The 22,965-nt window shown below is 62.0% G+C and overlaps 2 protein-coding genes across 9 annotated transcripts; one reads left to right on the plus strand and one right to left on the minus strand.

Annotated features, from left to right (window-relative positions):
• Positions 1–1,397: 1,397 nt before the first annotated feature.
• MAPK15 (mitogen-activated protein kinase 15) lies at positions 1,398–7,718 on the plus strand. 5 transcript variants are annotated; one of them, XM_036921715.2, is made up of 15 exons: positions 1,398–1,707; positions 2,834–2,932; positions 3,160–3,189; positions 3,296–3,386; positions 3,872–4,002; positions 4,082–4,245; positions 4,422–4,561; positions 5,317–5,374; positions 5,728–5,868; positions 5,978–6,083; positions 6,201–6,378; positions 6,471–6,604; positions 6,698–6,826; positions 6,928–7,057; positions 7,209–7,718. In XM_036921715.2, the coding sequence occupies exons 1-15, from the start codon at positions 1,639–1,641 to the stop codon at positions 7,502–7,504; spliced, it is 1,896 nt and encodes a 631-aa protein (XP_036777610.2). In that variant the 5' UTR covers positions 1,398–1,638; the 3' UTR covers positions 7,505–7,718. The 5 variants fall into 5 exon arrangements, with proteins under 5 accessions (XP_036777610.2, XP_036777629.2, XP_036777619.2 ...); XM_036921734.2 differs by having other exon boundaries at positions 4,082–4,191; XM_036921724.2 differs by having other exon boundaries at positions 1,399–1,707; positions 5,731–5,868; positions 7,209–7,717.
• A 973-nt stretch (positions 7,719–8,691) lies between these two features.
• Positions 8,692–22,743, minus strand: FAM83H (family with sequence similarity 83 member H). Of its 4 annotated transcripts, none has more exons than XM_036921677.2 (5): positions 21,142–22,743; positions 14,393–14,854; positions 13,438–13,602; positions 13,239–13,363; positions 8,692–13,046 (listed from the first exon to the last, which is right to left on the minus strand). In XM_036921677.2, the coding sequence occupies exons 1-5, from the start codon at positions 21,688–21,690 to the stop codon at positions 10,202–10,204; spliced, it is 4,146 nt and encodes a 1,381-aa protein (XP_036777572.2). In that variant the 5' UTR covers positions 21,691–22,743; the 3' UTR covers positions 8,692–10,201. The 4 variants fall into 4 exon arrangements, with proteins under 4 accessions (XP_036777572.2, XP_036777589.2, XP_057353698.1 ...); XM_036921694.2 differs by lacking the exon at positions 21,142–22,743 and adding an exon at positions 17,842–18,212; XM_057497715.1 differs by lacking the exon at positions 21,142–22,743 and adding an exon at positions 15,633–17,824.
• Between the last annotated feature and the right edge of the window lie 222 nt (positions 22,744–22,965).

The raw sequence follows: 22,965 nt of genomic DNA on the forward strand, positions 1-22,965 counted from the left end.
TGACAGTTGGACATTTCTAGCACCTCCAAAGGTTTTCTGGCACCAGCTGCAGCCCATCTCTCCCTCTACCCCAAGGCTAAAGCCGTCCCTGATCCGTAGCCAGCATATTCTAGGATTTTGTATAAATGGAGTCATAGAGTGTACTCCTGAGAAGAGGCCTGGCTTCTTTAGTTGGTATAATGATTTTGAGACTCATCCACACTGTATATATCAACAATTTATTTCCTTTTGTTGCTGAGTGGTATTGCATTTATGGTTGGTCCAAATTTTATTTATCCATTCCTCATGTACAATTCTTTATGTGGATGTACATTTTCATTTCTCTTGAGTAACTACCTAAATGTAAAATGGCTGGGTAATGGTAAATTTATGTTCGAGAGACTGCCATATGTTTTTGCAAAGTGGTTGTAGCATTTTAACTCCCATTTTAAACATCCCAGTCTTCTCAGTGTTTGCCATTCCAGCAGGAATGCAGGGGGTCTCATGCTGGTTTGCGTTCTCATCCCACTTCAAGGTTTACATCACTTGGTCACCGGACGCCAGGCATTGCCCTGCTCTTTGTCCTTCCTTCTCAGTCCAGTGCCACCCCCCATCTGTTTGTTACACTTCTACAATGAAGTAACAAAGAAATGGAGGCCAGGGGGTGGGGAAGAGGTAAGATACTCATATAACTGTGGGGCAGAGTCATTGTAAGACTGCTGAATCTGATGAAAACTGGGGCCTTTATTTTGCATGTTTATAATTTTTTCCTAATAATTGATTCTAATTCTATTCTACAGAATTATTGGTCTGCAACACATTGAAATATTTTGAACTGCTTATTGTAGTCTGGGAGTTCCTCCTGAATGCTGGAGGGCGCAGGGCCCTACCTCACCCTCTTCTACACCTGCATTCAGTCCTTGGCTCTCTCCCTAACTGTTGCTTTAATAAACGCCCAGGGCAGCACTACCAGTGTGTATGTCACCTGTCCCTGAGGAAATCCCTTTCGGTGCGCCAGGCACGATCCCCCCCGGGGCCCTTGCCCAAGTGTCCCCTCCATGCTCTCCCCCCAATGTCCAAGGGCTTGTGCCGCCACTTCTTCCCTGGGCACCCTGCCCGCCAGCCACGTACCTCTTTCTTTGGCTGCGCTGCTCCGACGCGGTGCACGTGACCTGGACGGGCAGCAGCCCCCCTCCGCTCCCCTGCCCCTCGCCAGGACCGCGCCGCCCTGAGCTCCCCGCGGGCTCCTCGCCGCACCTCCGCACCTGCCCAGCCCAGGCGCCCGCGCCCGCGCCCGCACCCGCTGGGGACGCCGCGGCCCCTGCCCAACGGCTCCGGGCGGAATGGCTGCGTGCGACCTAATCCCCCATCAGCACCAACTCAGCAGAGCCGGGTAGGCGGAGGGCGGAGAGAGAAAGAGCGCGCCACCCGCGCTGAGGCCCCCGGGAGGGTTCCAGAGCCGCGGGCACCTCCTCGGGGGCCCGGCGCGGGCCACGGGGCTGGAGGAGCGCAGCGGGGCGGGCCCGCGGGAGGCTTGGGATCAGGTCCCCGCCCACCCCGGCGGCTCGCGCGCGAGGGAGGCGTGGCCGCCGGTTCCCACGGCGACGGGCGCCAACAGCTCCAGCAACTCGGGCTTGCGGAGCTGCGGGACCTGTCGGCATGTGTGCCTTGGAGGTGGACCCGCGCGTCGCCCAGCGGTACCTGCTCAAGCGGCGGCTTGGGAAGGGGGTGAGCCCGGGGGCGTCGGCGGGGCGGGCAGGTCCAGGCCGGGTCCTCTCCCCGACCCTGCCGGACTCCGGGCCTCGCGTCCTGCCTCCTCCTACCGAATGCGTGACCTTGGCAAGCTGCCGAGCCCTCGGTGCCTTCGGTTTCCTGTAACAGGGCCGACTCCCAGGGAACTTGTCACCTGGCTGCTGACAGCCAGTTGCCCCCAAGCCGGGGCGATCCGGGAGCCCCACCCACCGTCCCGGGCTCCTGGGCTGCCTCTCCGAGGCCTGCAGGATACCCCAGGGACGCCGGACCCACCAGTCCAGCAGCTGAGGGGAAGGGCAGGTCCCAGACCTGCCAGGAAGGGCCTAAGAGGTTAAAGGTGGACGTGTGAGAGCCATGTGCATTGTGATCGTGAGTGTGTGTGCACTTGTGGGATTGTGCATGAGTGTGGCTGTGTGGGTGTGTGCTGGGGGAGAGGAGAGGCAGTGTAAAGAGCAAGCACACAGGCCTGGAGGCAAGTTTGGGGAAACGGCAGAGTCAGTGTGACTTCGGTGATTGGGGGCGGGGCGTGGGGGTCCAATCACACTGCACTTGGGGGTCTGCAAGGACTTTGCGATGGTGGCAACCGTGGGCACCACTTTAGGAGGCTCGCTTGCCCTCTCTCGAGGATGGACAGCAGGGGTGGGCAGTGGTGGCAGCGATTAGTTGAGACATTGGTGTACTGATCCAGGCCAGAGATGCGGGAGGCTCAGACCAGGGTGGGGGCAACAGAGATGGTAGCAAGGGGTGGGATTCTAATGAACTCTGAAGGGGCGGCCGACTGGCCTTGCTGATCAGCTGGGTGGGGACATGAGACAGGGGTGAGTGTACGTGGGATGGACAGGCTTAAGCTCCTGCACAGAGCTCCATCTGTGACCTCATTTCCTCCTGGAGCCTTCTTCCCATCAGCCTCGTCTGGAAGATGCCACAGTCCTAGGCTGCAAGCTGGGCAGCCTTCAGCAGCAGGGACCTCATCCCCATCCCCTCCCAGGAGCCAGAGCAGGAAGGAGGAGCCTTGTATCTGCAGGGGACAATCTGCTGGGCAGGAGATGGCTGGGCAGGAGGCTGGCCCTGTGCCCAGCTAGCTGACCGCCCTCCTCCCCAGGCCTATGGCATTGTGTGGAAGGCAGTGGATCGGAAGACGGGCGAGGTTGTGGCCATCAAGAAAATCTTTGATGCCTTTAGGGATAAGACGGACGCCCAGGTAACAGCGGGAAGAGGTGTGGGTGCCCTGTTGCTTTGGTGCCTGGGAGCTCTGGCTTTGACATTAAAGCCCAGTTACAGCAGGAGCCTGGCATTTCCCAGAGCACCTCCCTGTCTGTGAGCCCACACGGGGTGTGTGGGTGATGAGCACTAATCCCTTTGGATCCTTTTAAGATGGGTGCTTCCTTCTTGCTTGGCACCCACTCTCAGGTTTCTGTCTCATTCCAGAGAACGTACCGGGAAATTCTGCTGCTCCAGGTGAGTGGCCACAGCCACCTGCCCCCTTCCCCCAGTGCAGTCTCTCCAGACAAGAGGGGAAGCCCAGCCCCTCCACCCCAGCGTACAGCCCCGTCTCTCTCCCCAGGAATTTGGGGACCATCCCAACATCATCCGCCTCCTGGATGTGATCTGGGCGGAAAATGACAGGGATATTTACCTGGTGTTTGAGTCTATGGGTGAGTGAGGCCTTGCCCAGCCTCCAGCCCCACCTCTGTCCTGGCACAGAACCCCTCAGTGGCCTGGCTCTCCCTGTATGTCCCTCTGCTGCTTAGCTCTCCACGGTGGCCAGTGCCCATACCCTAGGCAGCGTCCCTGAGTGGGCACATGTCACTCCCAGGGCATAACTGCTGTGACCCCCTTTTGCAGCTGCACTGTCCTTTTCCCAATCATTTTATAAAAACAAAGGCAACATGAAATAAAGTATTAAAAGTGATTCTACAAACTTTTATTGCTATGCTGACAAAGACAGTGGACAGGCCTGAGAAGCCTGTGGGGACTTCCTGCCAGCATGGGGCACAGGACCTGCTCTGAGGGCAGCAGGCAGGCCAAGGTACCCCTACAAGGGTTCAAAGTGGGACAGACCTGCCCACTCTGCCCTGGCCCCTAGCCTGACCTGCAAGTCCTGCCCTGGCCCCCAAGGCTGACCCACACGCTCCCCCAGACACTGACCTGAACGCCATCATCTGCAAGGGCAGACTGCTGAAGGATGTTCACAAGCGCTACATCTTCTGTCAGCTCCTGAGGGCCACCAAGTTCATCCACTCAGGACGTGTCATCCACCGGGATCAGAAGGTGCCACCACACCCCCAGCACCAGGCTGAGCTCTGCGCACCCACCCGCACTGCCACCCTCAGCCTTCTCCTCCCCGCAGCCTTCCAATGTTCTCCTGGACACCAGTTGCACAGTGAAGCTCTGTGACTTTGGCCTCGCCCGCCCCCTCAGCAGCCTCACTGAGGGGCCCGAGGGCCAGGCCCTGACAGAGTACGTGGCCACACGCTGGTACCGGGCTCCTGAGGTGCTGCTCTCCTCAAGCTGGTAACAGTGACACCCCCCACCAGCCCCCCAACATGCTTTCTGGCCAAGCCAGGGTCCCCACAGCTGTTCTGCCCCTCCCCCTCCTGGGACCTCAGACCCCACCCCCTGGCGCGTCCCTCTTCCCATGCCCACCTCTGCCTCCAGGGTCCCCCACACCTCTACCCTTCCTACCTCAGGTACACCCCTGGGGTGGACATGTGGAGTCTGGGTTGCATCCTGGGGGAGATGCTGCGGGGCAGGCCCCTGTTCCCTGGCACATCCACGCTCCACCAGCTGGAGCTGATCCTGGCGACCATCCCACCACCATCCCAGGAGGGTAAGCGCGGCAGGTGCCCACTGGGCCCCGGAGACACAGCTGTGGGGAGACAGCCCCTGACAGACCAGGCCTGGTAGGGGGAGGAGGATGGGACGGGGGGATGGGGATGGTTCCAGAAGCCTCAGGAAGATGGTAGAGGCCACGTGGGCCCAGCGAGGACCCGCGGGTGGTTTGGGGGAGCAACTGGACATTGTCTTCAAGGCAGGTGGGGGCTGGCTTCAAGTTCCCTGAGGGCCAAGCAGTGAGTGGCAGGGAGGATCCAGCTGGGCCGGGACAGGAGCACTAGTCCAGCTGAGGGGTGGCTGGGGCAGGCCCTGCACTCTGCAGGGAACTAGGAGGGGAGGTTGGAGGGAAGAGGCAGAAGAAGGCAGAGCAGCTGAGGTGCGGTGCTGTCGCTGGCTCCTTCCTCTTCCCTGGGGGAAGGGAGTAGGGCAAGAGAGGCAAAGGGCCTGGTAGGGGGAGCCCGATTCTGTCCCTTAGCTCATGGCTCCTTCATGGAGGTGGGGTGTCTGAGCATGGTGGGCCTGTGTGCATGGCCAAGTGTTGAGGGTTTAAGTGTGCAAGGATAGGCTCCTATGTGGGTGCACATGGGGGACGCATCCAGGTATTTGGGGTTTGAGCCCAGACAGCTGCAGCCCTGCAGAGAGAAGGTCACTCCATGGAGCTGAAAGAGATAGCTGGCCCCAGACCCCTCTGAGCCACCCACCCGACCAGGCCCTCCTGATCAGGCACCACCTTCTGCCCCCACCCTGCAGACCTCCTGGCTCTTGGCTCAAACTACAGCACCTCGATTCTGCACTGCCTGGGGTCCCAGTGAGTGCCAGTGCTCAGGAGCCAGGCTCCAGCACTTCCTATAACCTTGCTGGCCTGTTAGTGCCAGCCCAGAGCCTACAACTCTTGGTCACACTAAAAATGACCAGTCCCCAGCCTCAGCCCAGCCTGGGGTATGGGGTAGCAGATATGCAGAGCTGCACAGGGGCTGGGGAGGAGCGGACCCCCAGAACAAGGCATGGGTCTTCAGATCTCCCCAAGCTGCCTGAGGGTTCTGCATGAGGTGGGAGGATCCACAGAGATGGTTAAATGGGATGGGGTTTGGAAGCCCAGCCAGGCCACAGATGTCCACGTGTGGAGGGGCCCTGGCCAAGAGGGTATGGCATGCCTCCCAGCAGGCCACGGCAGACGTTGGATGCCCTCCTACCACCTGACACCCCCCCAGAGGCCCTGGACCTCCTCGGGCGACTGCTCGTGTTTGCCCCAGACAAGCGGCTTAGCGCAGCGCAGGCCCTGCAGCACCCCTATGTGCAGAGGTAGTGGTGGGAGCTGGGTCCCAGAGGCTAGCCCCCATGTGCCAGGATTGGGTGTTGGGTGTCAGACCTGGGCTTGCTTCTCCCACACCCTCCTGGCTGCTCCCTGCAGGTTCCACTGCCCGGCCCTCGAGTGGACACTTGAGGTGGACGTTCGGCTCCCTGTGCAGGAAGGAGCCCAGCTCTCAGCCCACGAGTATCGCAACCATCTCTACCAGGTGCCCCTGCCTGCGATAGCCACCATCCCTCAAGTGATGCCTCCACCTGCCTCAGTGACCCCCAGAATCCTGAACGCCCAAACCTTGTGCCTCTGAGTGCCCTCTCCCCTCCCGCAGATGATCCTGGAGTGCAGGGGCAACAGCCACGTCCAGAGAGAGAAGGCTCTGAGGGACAACTCCTGGCCTCAGGTGCACCTGCTCAAACCCAGAGCTGGGCCTCTGCCACCCGCAGGCTGGCCTGCACAGAACCTCCCACGCAGGCCTCAGAGGAGCCTGGGTCAGGTCTCTGCACACGGTGTGTGATCTCTGACAGCCATCCACACGGAGCGTGGCCCTGGGCCTTATGTGTGGGACCGCTAACCCGGGGCTTGATCTTCTGTCCCACAGATGCCCCCTGCGGAGCCAAGACCCTTCCCAGGCAGAACTCGGCATCCCTGCTCCGGCCTCCACCCCCAGAAGGTCTCGGGCGAGGGGCAAGTCCCCCTGCAGCCATGGCGCAGCCTGCCTGCGTACCCTCATGGGTAGGTGGGCACCGGAGGACCCCTCCCACTGTACCTTTTGTAGGGCCAACAGCACGCAGTCCAGCAGTGACGCCATGATGTGCCCATTTCCAGGCAAAGACCGGCGTGATGGGGACTGCGCCCTCTCTGACCTCGCAGGCCGCCACCCGGGTGGCCATCCAGGCCCTGATCAGGGGTGACCAAGATGCAGGTCGTGGGGTGAAGGCAGCCGATGAGCGACGGGTGAGTCCAGCCCTCCTGCCTCCCTGCCGGCTCCCTTGGGCCTCCGGTTTGCTCCGGGGCAGGGTCCCCAGCCCCTTACGCGGACCTTGGACTACGTGCAGGTCCCTCACGGGCTTCTTCCAGAGGCCCGGCCTGAGCGCCGGCCTGGCCGGAGGATGTTCAGCGCCTTGGTCTCGCAGGGGACCCAGGGGGCCGTGCGTGCTGCGCTTGGGGGCTACTCGCAAGCCTATGGTACCGTCCGCCACTCGGCCCTGGGCCACCTGCCCCTGCTCCAAGGACCCTGAGCCTGAGCCCCACCTGCCTTCAACCCAGCCCCAGGGGTTGCCCCGCTCCCAGCCTCCCGACTCCCTGGCCCCTTTACCTGGTCACACTCACGTTCCAGGGAGCCTGTCAGGGAGTAGACAAGGTTCCCAGCCGGCCTCGGTCACGTCCTGCAATAAAGTTGCGTCCATCTGCAGTCTATCTGACCATCTTTCATTCTCAGTGAGAGACTTCCTTGAAGTCCACCACCACCCTTTTCCTGGAGCCCTCCTCCTTTGGAAGACCCCCACCCCATGTCTGGTTCAGAGCCCACCAGAAGCCATGTGGGCAGTGCTTTCCCTCCAGGTGACTAAGACTGCTTGGGGGCTACCTGGGGGCCAGCTTCCTCTCCCACAGTGCCCTGGGGCCTCAGGATGAGTAGATCCCACCCGGGTTTGTGGCAGGGGTTAGGCCGTCCCCAGGGTGCTCCTGGCACGGCAGAGACTGTGCACCCATTACCTGGGTACAAGCCACCATATGGCCAGTTTGGTGACCCTGAGCCAGAGATGAAAGGAGAGATGGCAGTGCAGTGCCCTAGGGTGCGGCCCTGACTGGCCGTCAGCAGGGACCCCAGCCCATGCCTCAGCAACAGTGGCTGACACCTGCTTTGTCCTGGTGGAGGAAGTGGGAGACACCTGGGGATGTCCCGGGTTCAAAGCTACTTCCTCTGGTCACCACAGGCACAGGGCCTGGTATGAGGCCAGGCCAGGGGCACTACCAAGCTGTCTCGTAGTTCCCCGAGTGCCCTGCAACACACCTGACCATGGCAGGGTCCCCACACAAGGAGGCCACTTCCCAGCGTCCTGGCTGGAGGGAGCCAGGCTGCCAGAAGCAGGGACCCCCACGCCTCTGTAAAAGCTGCTGGTCCCTGCAGGGTGGGGTAAAGTGGAAAAAGTGAGGCCTGGGTAAGAACTGCTGCACAGAAGGTGGGTTCAGACAGCAGGGCATGGGAGGAGGCCATGAAGGAGGGGCCAGGGGTACACACAGGCTGTCTTGAAGGTGAGCCAAGTCATGAGACTGGGCTGCCCAGAGTGTTTTGTTGAGTTTCTGGAGTCTGAGGCACAGCCACAAAGTGAGGTACAGTGGGGTCCAATGAGGCGGTGAGGATGAATACCACTGCCCGGAGAGGGGCAGGCCCACAAGTCCAGCCCTGCGTGCAGACTGTGCAGCTGGGAAAGGCATAGGTGGCCCAGATAACTGGGCAAGTGGCCACCTGGCACCCAGGGGAGGCCTCAGGTTGGTGGGAGCTGTGAGGTTAGGCTGGGCTTGGTGGCCAGGGGCCACCACGGGAGCACCAGTATGTGCTTGCACGGATAGCTGGGCCGGGCAAGGTGTGGGAGCAGATGGCAGTAGTTGTGAGGGGGACTGTCCCTGGAAGTGGCAGAGATGTGGGACGAGTCTGTGCTGGGTGAGGAGATTCAGGTAGAGGTGTTGGCAGTACAGGCTGGGTGGTTTCTAGTCTCCCCACAGGGATGGGTGGTGGCAGCCAGAGGGAAATCTGGAGGGTTCACAAGGCTAAAGGTGGCAGTACATGAGGTGATTATATATACTGTGGGAACGTGGTGGAATATCTTGCACATTGTGTTTTATTAACGCTGAAGCGCAGTCACATTTGAGATGTCTTATTCAGCACAATGTGGAGGATCCAGACAGATGGCTTGGAGGGCTCCCCACTGCAATGGTGTCACACTGGGCTGCAGGGAGACAAACTTGCTGGCAAGCATAACCAGGCCAAGATATGCTCCCCAGTGACTCTTTCCACCTGAACAAAAGCCCTGCTGTCATCCTTACCTGGGAGGTGGATTTGGTAACCAGCCTGTGAGCTGTCCAGGAGCAAAAGTGTCCCCAGCCCCACCGCCCTCCCTTCTCCAGCTATGCAGTCAGGACTGCTGCCTTTGCTCAGTAGCCTTATTTCTTAAATCCCTCCCCAATCTGGGCAACTGGGATTCTTTATACTTAAAACTTGAGAAGAAATAGCAAACACTAATTTCACAATGATAGCACCTGCAGTGGGGGACTTGCCAAATCAAGATTACTCTCTGGAGGTGAAAAAGACAAAAAAAGGTAAGCAGGGAAATGTGGACAGATTGTGTAGGCTGGTGACAAAGAGGTAAGGGTCCTGCACAGGCTGCACTTGAGGTCTGCTTGACCTGCAGTGCAAGGACGGTTCCCACCCCAGGGCGCCAGCACCCCTCAAAGCAGCAGGCTGGGGCTGAGGTGCCTTGGCCCTCACCTGTTCAAGCATAAGCCCTCCACATCCAGCCCCCTTCCGGAGAGTGGCTGAGGATGGCGCTTGTGGACATGTGTGTCAGGGTGAGCTGGGGACCCCTCCAGAGCACCATCCATCCAGACCTGGCTCTACTGCGCTGCAAACCTGCGCTCTCACTGGTCAGAGCTTTCCTGGGGGTGTGGCTAGGTCTGCTTCCTGTGGGTGGCACACCCTCTGGTCCCGCCCCACCTCTCCCTCACACGCTGTCTGCAACCAGCCCACCAGCCTGCAGCCAAGGGATGGGCCACCGAGAAGGGTGCCAAGGCGGCTGCAAGGAGGAATCCAAGTAGGGGAGGAAGTGGGACCACAACCACCGGAGACAGAGGAGACAACGGGGGAGGAGAAGGGAGGCCTAGAAAGAGGACAGGGCTGCAGGGAGACAGCAAAGGGGCAGCAGAGCAAAAAGCAAAATAGCCATGAAGCCTGAGCAGAGGGAACCCTGAGACAAAGCAGCCCTGAGACAGAAGCCCCAGAAGATGGGGGCGGAGGCAGAGGGGGGCCCCGGAAAATGGGGGCTGGGGCAATTGCAGGCCCAAAGGGGGCCTGAAACCCAGACATGGTGGAGGCAGATGGGCAAAGGGGAGGCTGAGGGCCCAGAGGCTGGAGCTGGGCGAGTAAGGCACGGGGAGAGCTGGGGCTGGAACCCCAAGAGCAGAAGATGAGTTAAAGGCAGAGCATCCAGCGGGTGAGCCCCAGTGAAGCTGAGCTTTGGCTGTGCTCAGCCGGGTTCCAAACTGCTTTAGTGTGAGGACCAGGGGCTTTGCCTGATGGTGGCCATGTGGCCCAGGCCTGGTGGGCTGGGAGATTCACTTTTTGCTTTTGAAAGTACCAAGGATCTTGGGCATGAATTTGCCCATCTTGCTGTCCCTGGTGTCCTCCTCTGCTGGGCCCTCCCCTGCCCCGAGGCCGCCGACCTCCTCCTTTTTGCAGAAGACCTCGAAGCGGCTGTAGACCCGCTTCTCCTTGCGCATGCTCTCCATGCGGCGCAGCAACCGGTCGCGCTCCTCCATGCTTGCCGGCAGCGTGCGGCTCAGCCGACCTTGTGTCCCCAGGCTGTCCGAGCGAAAGATAGCCGAACATTTGTCCTTGTCGGACATGTCAGGGGCTAGGCCGCCGGCAGCTGGTGGGTGGCTTAGCTCAGGGCTGCTCTGGACCGGGGCAGGGGCTGGGGTGGGGACTCCACGGTGCTTCTGGCCATGGGCGCTGATCTGCTCCAGAATAGCTTTCGTGTCATCCCGCAGATTGCTACTGTACAAGGCATTGGCTGTCGCTGAGGCTATGCGCGGCCGCGGGACCCGCTCCTCTCCAATGACAGCCTCCGAGCTGTCACCCCGACCCAACGATGGCCGACGGGGGCTCTCAGGCTGCCCATTTTCCTGTGGCGCTGGAAAGCCACCCTCATCCTCTGGGCGCCGCTCACCCTTGGGGCTCAGAAGCTGCCGAAGGCGCAGGGAGCCCTTGCGCAGGACCTCCATGGGGCCGCCAACCGCTTCCTCCGCGGACCCAGTCTTTGGAGACTCCCCAGAGAAGGTAAGGGTGAGGCTGCCCCTGCGCTCGGGCACGGGGGGCACCGGGCTGCCCCTGCGCTCGGGCACGGGAGGCACCGGGCTGCCCCTGCGCTCGGGATAGGCCCCAGTGGGGCTTCCCTTGGGGTCTGGATAGGCTGAAGTGGGACTCCCCTTCTGCTCGGTGAATCCGGCGGTTGGGCTGCCTCTGCGAGTGGGAAACCCAGGCGTGGGGCTCCCCTTGTGCTCGGGGTAGGCTGACGTGGGGCTCCCTTTTGGCTCGGGGAGGGGCGCTGGGTGCAGCCTGAGACCTTCCTGTGGGAGGCTGTCCCGCCCTTGCGGGGAGGAGGTGCGGCCCTGAGGCAACTGGAAGCGGGAGGGCAGCCTGTCGGCACCACCGCGGCCCAGGGTGTCGAGCAGCTGACTGGTGGTGAGGGAAGCGGCTCCCGGCTGCTGCTCAGCCTCCTGGTGCAGCCGCTGTGCGAAGGAGTCTCGCAAGTCCAGCAGGCAGCTCTCTAGGCTCCGGCGGTCGCTCCCCGCGTCGCCTGGCGCCACCACCCCCTCCCGCCACGCCTGGGACACGACAGCCTTGCTATGGCTAGAGACAGTGACTGCGCCTCCCGCGCCACCAGGATCACGCGCCGGGCCTTTGTACTTTTCCAGGAGCTCGGCCACCTTGGCGGAGGTGGCGGAGCGCGTGGTCTCGCCGCTGGGGCCCAGCGTTTCATTGACTGCCTGCTCCCTGTGCACCAGTTGCACCTTCTCGGTGGCTGCCGCTGCGGCCCCGGCCCCGCCCTCAGCCTGCGAAGCGCTGAAGATAAGCGAGGAGCGCAGCCGTGAGCTGCGCTGGATCAGCGGGTTCAGGCGCGAGCGGAAAGAGTCCTGCTTGGCCAGGCCAGCCTCCTCCGCGCCTTGGCGCTCGAGACCGTCCCCGCCACCGCCGCCAGTGCCAGGCGCTGGGCCCTTGGCTGGGGAGGGCGCAGGCAGGCGGAAAGCCGAGGGAAGTAGATCCCCAGGGGCCACGCGGCCCCCGGCAACCAGCACGTCGTCTTCGTAGGCCTCGGCCTCCATGGGCGCGGGTAGACCCTCATCCCCCGCGTCCTCGCCATGGCAGCCACTCAAGTAGGAAGCCAGACGCCAATGCCGCAACCCAGCCCGCCCCTCGGGGCCGCCCCTCCTCTCTGGCTCCGCCTCGGGAGCCGTCTCTGGGCCCAGTCGCGCCGCCGCCTGGCAAGGGAAACGTTGGCCCAGGTTGGGGCGTGGAGCCCCGCTGGGTTCCAGGCCGCGGGGCCCAGGACCGAAGGCGGGGTCCGAGCCATGGCGCACTTCACGCGATGCACTGGACGGCACGTAGTCCAGCCTCTGGTGTCCGTCTGCGCCGAGTTCGGGGAACCGTGGCCCGGCACCAATCCCAAATTCGTCGGGATCCGTAAAGCCCGGGCGGCTGGCGCGCAGCTTCTCGAACAGACCCTGCGGGCGTGCCGGCGCGAGCTGCGGGTCCCACTGGTAATGCTGCTGGTAGAGCTGGTCGCGGTGGAAGTGGCTGGTCTGGAAGCGGAAGTCGTCACCGTGGCTGAGAAACGTCTGCCGGGACACCTGCCGCGCAGCCGCGAAATTCTCCATGGCGCCCACGCCATCAGCCGCCGCGTAGCTGTGCCGCTTGAAGGAGTCCATCTCCAGCTGCCGCGCCTGGAAGAAGCCCCGCGTGCCCGCGAGCTCCCCACCTGGGCCGGCCTCGGCGTCCAGCCGCCGCGACAACTGCCGCAGCCCCGCCGCCGGCTCCAGGGCACCCCCTGGCATCCGCAGGGGATCCTCCCGGCGTAAGGTAGACAGGAAGTGGCGGTCGGGGTCAAGGAAGGAAGGGAAGCCCAGACCCTCTTCTCGCGGTGGTGGGAATAGGAGGTGCGCTCGTTTTGGGAAGGAAAAAGGGGTCGGCACCCCGGTCACCTGGCCGCCCATGTGGTGCCCGGTGCCGGTGTACGGAGCCAGGGCGTAGGCGTCCATCTGGGCCAGCGCTCCCGCCGAGGGCACCAGTGGCTCAGACTGTGCAAAGAGGATGCGGAACTCTTCATCGAAGCTGGAGACCAGCTCCCCCTGGAACACGTGCGCCAGGCTGCGGTGGATCTTCTCGAAGGACCACATGAAGCTGGGGGGGGTGGGGGGAGCGGGGTCAGAGTCAGTGGAAGCGGGGTGATCAGGGGGAGGGGCAGAGACGGAGTCAGAGGGACGTGTATGTCTGCCAGAAGCCCGGCAGGGATGTGTCGGAGGCCTAAGGACAAGGGCCTCCGGAGTGGCGGCCCTAGGGTGGGTGGTGTTGGGGATGCGGGGCAGGGCGCACCTGTAGCTCCCACTCATCACCACGGCACAGTCCACCAGGAGGAACTTCTCTTTCACGTGTCCCTTGAAGGACTTCCCAGTGCGGCAGTAGTAGGTGGGGCCTGCCACAGTGCGCACGCGCAGGAACTGGGAGGGAGAGGCGTTAGGTCTCTGCGGAAAGGTCTTCCCCCTTCCCTATACCCCCTCTCCCGGTCACTCACATCCACATGGTGCAGGTTGACACGGCACTTGTCGGCCATGTCTAGGAAATGCTGCGCGTTCATCTCATCCAGGAGGATATAGACTGGGACGCGACGCGCAGCAGCCTCCAGCACTTCACTGAGCAGGTCCACATCCGTGAACATGTCCATCACCACAGCCACCACCTGCAGGGGTTGCATCAGGGATGGAGGACAGACCCCTCTGCTGTCCGCACCATTCTCCAGCCGTACCTCCATAGCCCTGAGGGGCCTCTGGATCACCCACAAACACTACAAAACAGCCACTTGCCCATCCCAGGGGAAGTGGGGCCCATTACTGGGGAGATGGGATTGCTGCCACAGTGGCTGGCCCAGGATGGGGCTCTAGGTAGGCACAGGGCCTACATCCTATAGGACAGCTGTCCTTCAGCTGGGAGTGGGTGCTCCCCTCTGGGCAGAGCCCCAGGTAGGATGGGGGGCAAGTGAATCCCCAGCGATCCCCCCTGCCCTACAGATGGCTGGCTACCCCAGACCCTGGGGCAGGTAATGGGGCTGCGCCCAGGCTCCAGTTCTACCCTGGAAGGGGTGGGGGACAGAGGTAGTTGTCTTTCCCATCCGGACCTGATGCCTCAGTCTCATGGTTTAACAGACTCCCTTTGTTCTTTGCCAACTGCTTGGTGAGGTGGGTAAGAAGCCCTCAGCTAAGTCAAGTCAGACTAGAAAGAATTTTCTGTACAATCCAGGCCAGGAGGGAACCCCGAGTTTCTGGGCACTGGCCTTGACCATGGGCAAGCCAAGGTGTGCAGCCTGCCATAGCCAAGCCCTTTGCACCCTGAAGAAGTGTGCCAGGGAGCCCTCGCTCCTGCTTGAAGGCTGGGTGAGCTCAGGTTCTCCTTCACCAATACAGATCAACTCAGACTTCAAGGCCTAACTCAGCGGCCCCTGCCCACCACCGCCCCGGTCTGTGGCAACCCACCTGTTGAGCAGAGCGGATCATCCTTCGAGCCTCCTCCTTGATGCTGGGGCTGTCAGGTGGTGGTGGCTGCACCAGTGTGGTGACCTCAGTGCCCTGGAAGCCGAAGGTCAAGGGCCAGCCCAGGTCCAGCTCAGGCACTGCCTGGTCTGAGTTCATGGGCCAGTAGGTGCCTGAGGAGCCATCCATGTCTGCAGTGGGAGGGCTGCCTTCAGGGGGTTCTTGGGCAACATGCTGTGGGGGTCGCAGGTGGTGGCTCACATGCTCCAGCTCCTCAGGGCACAGGAAGGCAGGTGCCCCCTCGGATACCAGGAAGCGGCTGTAGGCCTCTGGCCCCCCCTCAGCCAGTGCATCCACTGCCAGGCGGTAGTACTCTTTATAGTGAGGTGGCAGGTACCCAGGTGCCAGGGGGTTGTCCCCCTGTGACGAGCTCTGAGAGCGATGGGCCATTTTGGGGCCAGGGGCCTGGGAGAGGAGTAAGGAGACACATTACCCTGGAGGGACCCTGGGTCCATGAGCCCCCCACCATATATGGACACACATTGTAAAAGGGCTGTGGAGTTCAGCCCATGGCTGCAGGCTTGCCATAGAATCCAGACCCTACGAAGCCCCCAAGGTGGGGGACATCATCAGAGTACCCTGGCATGCCAGCCACGCCTTCTATTGCTGTGGCTGGGCCCCCAGGGAGCGCCTCGCCGCACCCTGGCTTCCAAGTGGGGGCTTCTGCTCCACAGTACCCCACTCAGGGGTACCTTGTAAGCCCCTTCATCCATAAAAAGAACACTGATATTTTGTGACTGTCTGTATAAAGAAAATATAGCCCAGGCTGGATTCTTTATTAATATACTGATTTTTTTTCTTCTAATCTTATGACATGAATGCCCTTCTTGTGAGCCCCTGACACTGTGTTGGATGAGTTGGGCAGCCCACTGTGCATCTCCGGCTCCTTACCTCCACTGTAAACTGCAGCTGTAAGGGTTGACCTGCATGCTATGGTAGCCCAAGGTGAGCTCAGTACACAGAACTTGTCACTGCTGTCAGAGGATGTGGCGCTAAACCCACCCACAGCCCCTGGTCACACCTGCAACTATTCTCTGGGGTCTCACACACTGAGCCCCACAACCCATTCACTGACCTTGCAGTCCTCTGAACCCTGACCTCTGCCCTTTATTCCTGTCAGCAATGTCCCCTTCCCTTTGGCCCACCCTCCACCTCTCCCGGGCTACTGAGCCATTTTAGATACCTCTGGGCCATAACCTCCGGTGTGGCCCCTCCCTGCAGGCTGTACGTCACACCCTTGAAGATCCAGGCTGCAGCTTCCTCAGAACTCTGTGAACTTATAATCCTGTCTCACGAGGTTCCCAGCACACTGGCCATGCATGGCAGCTGGGGTCTTTCCAAGTTTCTGGTCATCAGCCTGCTCCCCTCTGCACTCTGGACAAAGTCAGAGCTCACCCTGGGCTCCGAGTACACCTCTCCCCCTCACTACTCACTCCAACTTCCCACTGACATCCTCCTCCTGGGTGGTCTGCTCCAGCCCACCTGCCTGAGAAGGGCCTCCGTATAGGGAAAGTCCTCATTGGCCCCAAGCCACGGGGATCGGGGGGCGCTACTGAAATTCCAGAGCCCAGCTACCTGTGACCCCTGTACTAACTGGATACATGTTTTCCTCCTTCCCTACAAGGAGAGCCCAGGCATTGCTCACCCCACCCCTGCTGCTCCTCAGGATGGGATGAGGTGGGGTTCTGATTTTGTCTCAGCTCACAGGTTCCCAGATGTAGTCCTGGCTGGGATAAGTGTTGTGCCAGATATGACCCCTGCTCCCCGAGGTGCAGTTGGGCAATGCTGACTTCATGAGGTCCCGGGCAGGCTGCCTGGTGATGACAGTTGCCTGAGAATGTTGGGGGTCAAGGCTGTTGTGTATGATGATATGGGAAATCTCTCCAGTCTTTTCTGGGAGAGACAGGCTAACTGAATGTGACATGGAGGTGGAGGACACTCCCGTTTGGCATGCAGTCCACATCCAACAGAGGCGGTGCCACTGCCTGAAAAAAAGCTGTTCTGACATCCCTTCGTGGGGCACTGTCCTCTACCACACATGGGTACATACGGGGTGGCTGCACCCTCCCTGCTGCACCAGGTCCAGGCTGAAGCTGCACATGGGGGTATGAGGTGCAAGCCTGTCAGACTGGACCTGGGTCCGCCCAGTGTGATGTGGGGTGTCACACAGCATCTATCCACAGTAGTGGGGCTACAGCTGTGCAGGGTGTCCTGACCATGCAGGGTTTGAGGGCGCTCTCCTGCTGACTGCATTTGAGGGAAGCACTTCCTAAGCTGGGGAGACACACTAGAGGAATACTGTCCCCTTCCACTGTGGAGTGAGGGAATCCCATGGAGAGTAAGGAGGCTTCTCAGACAGGACTGGTCAGGAAGGGGCACTGGTCCTGAGGGACCACGACAGGGGGCCTAGCTGGGCCTCACAGATGCCCCTGAACTCGATGACCTTATTCCTTTACCTGTTTCCTCCGGTGGGTCTGAACCAGGCAGTGCCCACTCCCCAGTCCCCAGGCACCCCACCTGGCCTAGCCAACGCCTGCCTTGAGGGAGGGGCTTTTCCCACCCAGGCCAATGACCCAGAAGGAATCCGCTTCTCTGCCGCTGACCTCTGACCTCTGGCCAGCCAGTCAAAGCCTCCATGCTCCCCAGCCAGGGGCTTCCTGATCGCGGATCCTTCCCACCTGGGCAGCAGGTGGAGTTTCTAAGTGCCGGTAGGGGGATTCTGAGGGAAGGATCTGCGGCAAATACACAAGGAGGGGTGACCCTGCGCCAAGTACAGACCGGTCGAGTTGGGGCAGGAGGTTCGCCACGGGAAGGCCACCCGGTCATTAAGAGGTGCAGAGGTCGGGGTATCGGTTCGGAAGGGGCTCACGGGCTAGAAGTCGGTGAGCTGTAGTTTTTTGGGTGCACCCCAGGGAGTTAGCAGCAGCCTAGGCAGGGAGTCCTGTCCATCCATCCCAGTCTAGGGACTTAGGCACCGGACAACAGGCCTTTTGCTTTGCCTGCACCCCACGAAGGACACCTGACCTCGCCCTGGCCACCTCGTCCCCCCGAGTTCAAGGCGACCTAGCAGGGCGCCCCCAGGGGTGGGTCCAGGCCCTGCACCTCCCCGGATTCCGGCTAGGCCGCGAGTGCGGGAGTGAGTCAGGATGGCCCAGACAGGCTCGACCCATGCCCGGGCCACTTCTCATCGGCTCTTCCTGGGCCGGCGTTGTGCGAGGGCGCTCGCGTCCACACCTGCACACGCGGCCGCGGCGCCACCCGACCCCCGCACTCCCACCGCTCGTCCTGGGTGGCGCGGCCGCTGCCCAGGTGCGGGCGGGCAGCCCAGGCGAGGCCGCGCGGGGGGCGCGCGCCGACCCCGCCCCGCTTGAGCCGGGGGAGGGGGCCCCTACCTGGCCAGGTGCGCGGGGTCTCGGGACAAAGGCACCAGGAGCCGACCGCCGCCCAGCGGCCTCGCCGTCCGGTCGGTCCGGCAGCCACTCCCTGCCGCGGCCCGCCCGCCGCGCGGCCTGATTCACGCGCCCGCCCCCGCCCCGCCCGCCGCTCCCGCGCCGGCCTGCCCGGGCAGCACCTGGGGGCGGGGCGGCCCCACCCGCGGCGCGCCCGCATTCCTCCGCCGCCGCCCCCGGCCCCGCCGCCCGCGCGCCCGGGACCCTGGCCCGCAGCCCGCGAGGCTGCCAGGGCCCGCCGTCCAGGGCCCGCGCCCCCAGCGCCCATCGGGTCGCCCAAGGCTCGACGTCCCTATGCCTGACCCCTGACCCTCGCCCCGGAAGTCGAGGTGGCTCGGAAGTTCCGGCTCAGTAGCTAAGAAACGGGCCCGTCCTACGCGGGGGGCGGGGCTTCGGGCCTCGCCGGAGAGTTGGGGGAGGCAGGTGAGGCAGGTGAGGCAGGTGAGGTGAGGGCGGGCCCAGGCCTGGGAACACGCGAGCACAGGGAACCCCCCACCGCACCCGGGGACCCCCACCCCGACCTCCCGTACCCCCACGCTAGCACATAGGACCCTCCTTGCACACACCAATGCCCAAGAATACCTGAGACCCCACAGGCACACAGGGACCCTATGGGCACACATATAGTGCAGCCACACATAGAGGGGACCTTCCCACACTCACACCAGTCCTCCCAGACCTCAATCTCCCACAGAATCTTCCTGCCGTGTACATAGGACCCCACAGGCACATCCACAGCCATTCCCACACAGGGAACTCTGCAGGCACATACGGATCCCCCGCCATGCACACTGACTTCCCCCACACCAATGTCCACATGTATAGGGGACCCCGCACATGCCAACCCTTCCCCCTATGAACATGGGACACCACAGGAACACAGGGACCCCCCTGCACACATGCAGAACCCCACATGCACACCAAGTCCCATGCATGCTAATCACCCAGAAACACCAATGTCCACACACACAGGAGACCCCACATGCACAGGAGGAATCCTCAGGCACCAACCCCATACACAAATAGAGGACCCCCACATTCTGATAGAGGATGTGAACGAGGACTACACATACTGATTTGACATGTGCAGTACAGAGATCCTTCTCCACAGAGCCCTGCACACATATAGGATCCCACAGGAACTCTGGGAGTCCCTCACACAACCAGGGCCCTGCATGTTAGGTCCCCGCACAGGTGGGGCCCTGCACGTTGACCATGCACACTGACATGCTCCCTCCATGCATACCAACCATCACACGGAAGACTTCAGCAGCCCCTAAGTGCCTCAGTCCCCCTCAATGTCCCCCCAAAATTTCAGACTCCTACTCAGAACACCAGTTTCCCATCAGACCCTTAGAGCCCTTGCCCCACTTAGACCCCTTGCCCCACTTAGACCTGCCCCAGGTTGCACCATTTGTCCAACCCCGCCCCCCTGCCCCGCCAACATCCACCCCAAGCCCTCTCCCTCCTTTCACAGTGCCAGACCTTCTTTCTGCCATCCTGGGGCTAGAGGATGGGTGAGCTGGGGCTGGAGGGGACAGCTGAGTGGGGGCTAGGGGGACAGCTGAGCCAGATGTTCTTGCCAAGCATTCCCACCCAAGCTGCAGGGTACACATAAGCCAATAACTAGGGGCAGCCAGGAGGGAGGCTGTGTTGGGGGGCTTGTGATCCTGTGTTCCCCAATTTGGCATCTGCTGACAGTCCAAGGTAGTGTGCTGTGCTGTTCTCTGTTGATATGCCACTCTGAGCACACCCTGCCTGACCTTTCCTACCCACCCCTAGGAAAATGAGTGGTAAGAAAGGGGCGCCCAAAGCTGCCTCAGGGAAGTGGCAGTCCCTCCCCGGAGCCAGGCCACGGGCAGCTGGTGAGCACTCTGAAGACTCCAAGGCACCCTGTTCAAACACTGACTTGTGAGACCCTCTATGCAGGCCCTCAGGGTCATTGCCTCTCTGAAGACGCTTCTGAAAGTGGCCTTCAGGGCATCTCTGCATTGGGCTTGGGTGTGGCCAACTGAGAATTCAGAATTCAGATGTCCAGTGCAGTCCCTGGCCCTGAGTCTTGTACCCAGGGGCTGGGTTGGGGGCCCGGGGGCAGTCCTCAGAGGAGCACAGCTTCAGAGCTCATGGAGATGGAAAGCAGGTCCTAAAACAGCAGGACTTGAACCCATGTTGGGATCCTCAGGCTACGTGCCTGGCCACTCTGATACCCTCTTCCCCCCGGAACCATCATGCTTTCCTTGCCTGCGGCTCTCTCAGGCCACCTCCTTGCCAATTCCAGGCTGAAGGGGACAGCTTGCCCTAGACTCAGTCCGCTGTGGGTCAGGAAGGGCACCTCCTCCCGTGCCTAACCCCACCTGTGTCACTCCCTTTTTCTGAGTCCCATTTCTTCTCTGTCACAGCTCTCATGAGTTCTCTGCTAAGCTGCCATCACCTTCCAGGCTGAGGCTCTGGGTCGCTCCAGCACTAGGCCAGCACAGGGGTCTCTGCTAAGAGAGCACCCACCCTGTTCCCCAGATGCAGCGCCTCTGCTTGGAGTGGGCCTGCCCAAGCCCCTGGACCCCAGAGGGCTCCCAGATGACAGGACCTGGTGGGATGGTGATGACTGCTCCTTCATGCCAAGCTGGGGTTAGACCCTGGTTTCCCAAAATAGCCCCAGCTGCGTCTGAGGCGGCAGCCCTTCTGGAATGAAGATGATGGGCTCAGGCACCACTTGCAGCTTCCGTGATCTCAAGCTCTGGGAACATGCACTGCAATAAACAGGAGGCAGGGCAGGTGGACCAGGAAGCTGGCCAGGAAGCTGTGTTGGGAGGGCCATGTTCCTCAGTTCTGGTGCCTGCTGGCTGTTCACCTAGGCCCTCACCCTGTAGGCCCCAAACGCTGTCCTGGACAGCTCCTACAGCTCCCTATCCACGTCCACCTGCCAGGATACCTGGGTCCTCTACAGGAACATCTCTGCCTCAGTTTCCCTAACAAGCACCTTCCCCGGGCACCCAAGCGTCGGGCCAGCCTGAGAGGGCTTGCTGGTGCGCAGTCTTCTGCAGCACCATGTGTTGGGTGCCAGCCCCATTTTGCAAATGTGAAAATGGGCCCCCACAGGTGTCCCTCAGCCACCTGGCTGCAGCACAGTCCAGTAGGCTCCCACCCTCCTGGCCCTCCGCGGGAGCTGTAGGTTACTTGGATGGTTACCATACCCGGAAACATTGTCCAGAGCCTCCCCGGTCCATGTCCCCCGCTAGGCCTTACCTGGCCTTGGGTCTGCAGTGTCTCAAGGCCTTCACTCCGGAGTTGCTCCAGGGCCATGGCCAGTTCAAGCCCCTCCACGCACACCCAGGCCTGCTCCTCCTGCAGCTGCTGCAGCCACAGCTGCTCCTCCAGCTGGACCTGCCTTCGCCGGTCCTCCAGCAGTAGCTGCTCCTGGGCCAGGCACAGCTGGACCTCATGGAGCCTCAGCAGCACAGGGCCCAGGTCCGGTGTGAGGCCCCCTGCCCCAGAGCCTTCCATGTCCGCAGCAGGGACCAGCACCACCTCGGACCCGAGGGCAGCGGCCTGCATTGGCCTCTGGGCTGCCTGCGGTTGCTCTGGCCTGGACACCCTGGGGTGTCCCTGGGGATCCGGCTTGCTGCTGGTCACGTGCCCTGAAGGGGCCACCCCCGCCTCATCCTTTGGGCCCTCTGAGGCGGGGGGCGGGGGCTCAGCCTCGGGGCCCTGCTGCCCCATGGGCTGCTGCGCCCTGCCCACCCTGCCTGCCCTCCTGGCTCGGGGTTTTCGAGCTCGACTTCGTTTCCCAGACATGGCCCCGATCCGGCACCTCTTTCACCAGGTGTCTGCTCCCTGGGGGACGTGGCTCATTGGCTGCTGGCCTCGATCAGGGCTCAGAGGGGGTCCTCCCTGGGAGGCCGCAGTGGGTCCTGTGCTGCTGCCCTGCCCTTTGGCTGGAAACCTGGCTCTGCTTATGGGCCTCACGGGCCCCACTTGTTGGGCCGGGCCACGCCAGGGAGTTTATAGGGACTCGGCGGTGCAGTGGCTCACCCAGGCGAGAAGGTTGACTAACATGCTGACACAGGGCGCAGGACTTTACAGGCCACAGGCCTCACTGGCCAGACTGGGAGGGAGAAGGAAAGAAACTGGAGGAGGTGACTCTCGGCAGCCAGACCGAGGCTCAGTGTAGCAACGAGTCTGGTCCTGCCCTGGGCGGGCACCCATGCCCCCCCCCATCCTACCCTGGCTCCCTGACACACCCCAGGGCGCGGGAAACTCAAAGCCCAGCACATAAGGCTGGGAGCTGCATTCCCAGCTACACTGGCCGTCTGCACAGGGCCGGACAATCCCAGCGCAACTACCACAGGAGAGCCCAGCCTCCCAGCCAGCCGCTCAGGGGAGCCCGTAGGGGCTGAGCTTGCCTGGGACACAAGATGCTGGACCCACTCCCCTGTGTGGTGTACTCCTGCAGGGCGGGCTATGCTGGGGATCGGTGGGAGGTGGCATTTGAAGACAGGTGGGGCAGCAGAGGAAGAAGAGTCCAGCCTGCCTTGGGAGGCAGTGTCAGGGGCTGTAGAGGCCGTCCTAGTTGGGAGTCCAGCTACCTTGCCACAGAAAGGAAAGCCTGAGGAGACCCCACCTGGCCAGACTTTGGGCCCCCCAGGGAAGGACCTGGGGGGTGGACGCCTGAGTGCCAGCGTCCCCTGGCTTCCTGTCGGGAGGAGGCTCCAGAAGCTTCCTCCCCAGCGTTTCCCCAGCCTGAGGCCGCTGACTCACACCCACACCCAGGGCCCCTTCCCAGCCAGCTCTGCCACACTGGCTGGACTGGTTTGCCTGGCCCAGTCCTGCCCTGTGCACCCCTCTCCCCATTAGCCCTTGCCCCTGGGGCCTCAGCAGAGGCAGACAGCCGGCCACCATCTGGGGAGCATGGGTGGACCCACAGAAAGGGAGAAGGGACTCAGCGAGGGAGGTGGCACCAGGTGGGGGCAGGGGGGCTCTCCTCCCAGAGGCTTCACCACACCTGGGCTCACCAGGGCCCTCGGCTTCAGGACCTGGGCACGTGCAGGGGCTTTCCTGCCTGCGGGCGCC

Source organism: Manis pentadactyla, chromosome 3, assembly GCF_030020395.1.
Source record: "Manis pentadactyla isolate mManPen7 chromosome 3, mManPen7.hap1, whole genome shotgun sequence".
Lineage (NCBI taxonomy): Eukaryota > Metazoa > Chordata > Mammalia > Pholidota > Manidae > Manis > Manis pentadactyla.

Bases quoted from the DNA above. Each gene is read 5' to 3' on its own strand.
- MAPK15 (XM_036921715.2), top strand. From the start codon at position 1,639: ATGTGTGCCTTGGAGGTGGACCCGCGCGTCGCCCAGCGGTACCTGCTC. The intron at 2,933-3,159 runs GTAACAGCGGGA...GTCTCATTCCAG, and splicing joins GGGATAAGACGGACGCCCAG to AGAACGTACCGGGAAATTCT. The intron at 5,869-5,977 runs GTAGTGGTGGGA...TGCTCCCTGCAG, and splicing joins CAGCACCCCTATGTGCAGAG to GTTCCACTGCCCGGCCCTCG.
- FAM83H (XM_036921677.2), bottom strand. From the start codon at position 21,690: ATGTCTGGGAAACGAAGTCGAGCTCGAAAACCCCGAGCCAGGAGGGCA. The intron at 13,603-14,392 runs GTGGGTTGCCAC...CAACCCCTGCAG, and splicing joins TGATCCGCTCTGCTCAACAG to GTGGTGGCTGTGGTGATGGA. The intron at 13,047-13,238 runs GTGCGCCCTGCC...CACCCCCCCCAG, and splicing joins GTGATGAGTGGGAGCTACAG to CTTCATGTGGTCCTTCGAGA.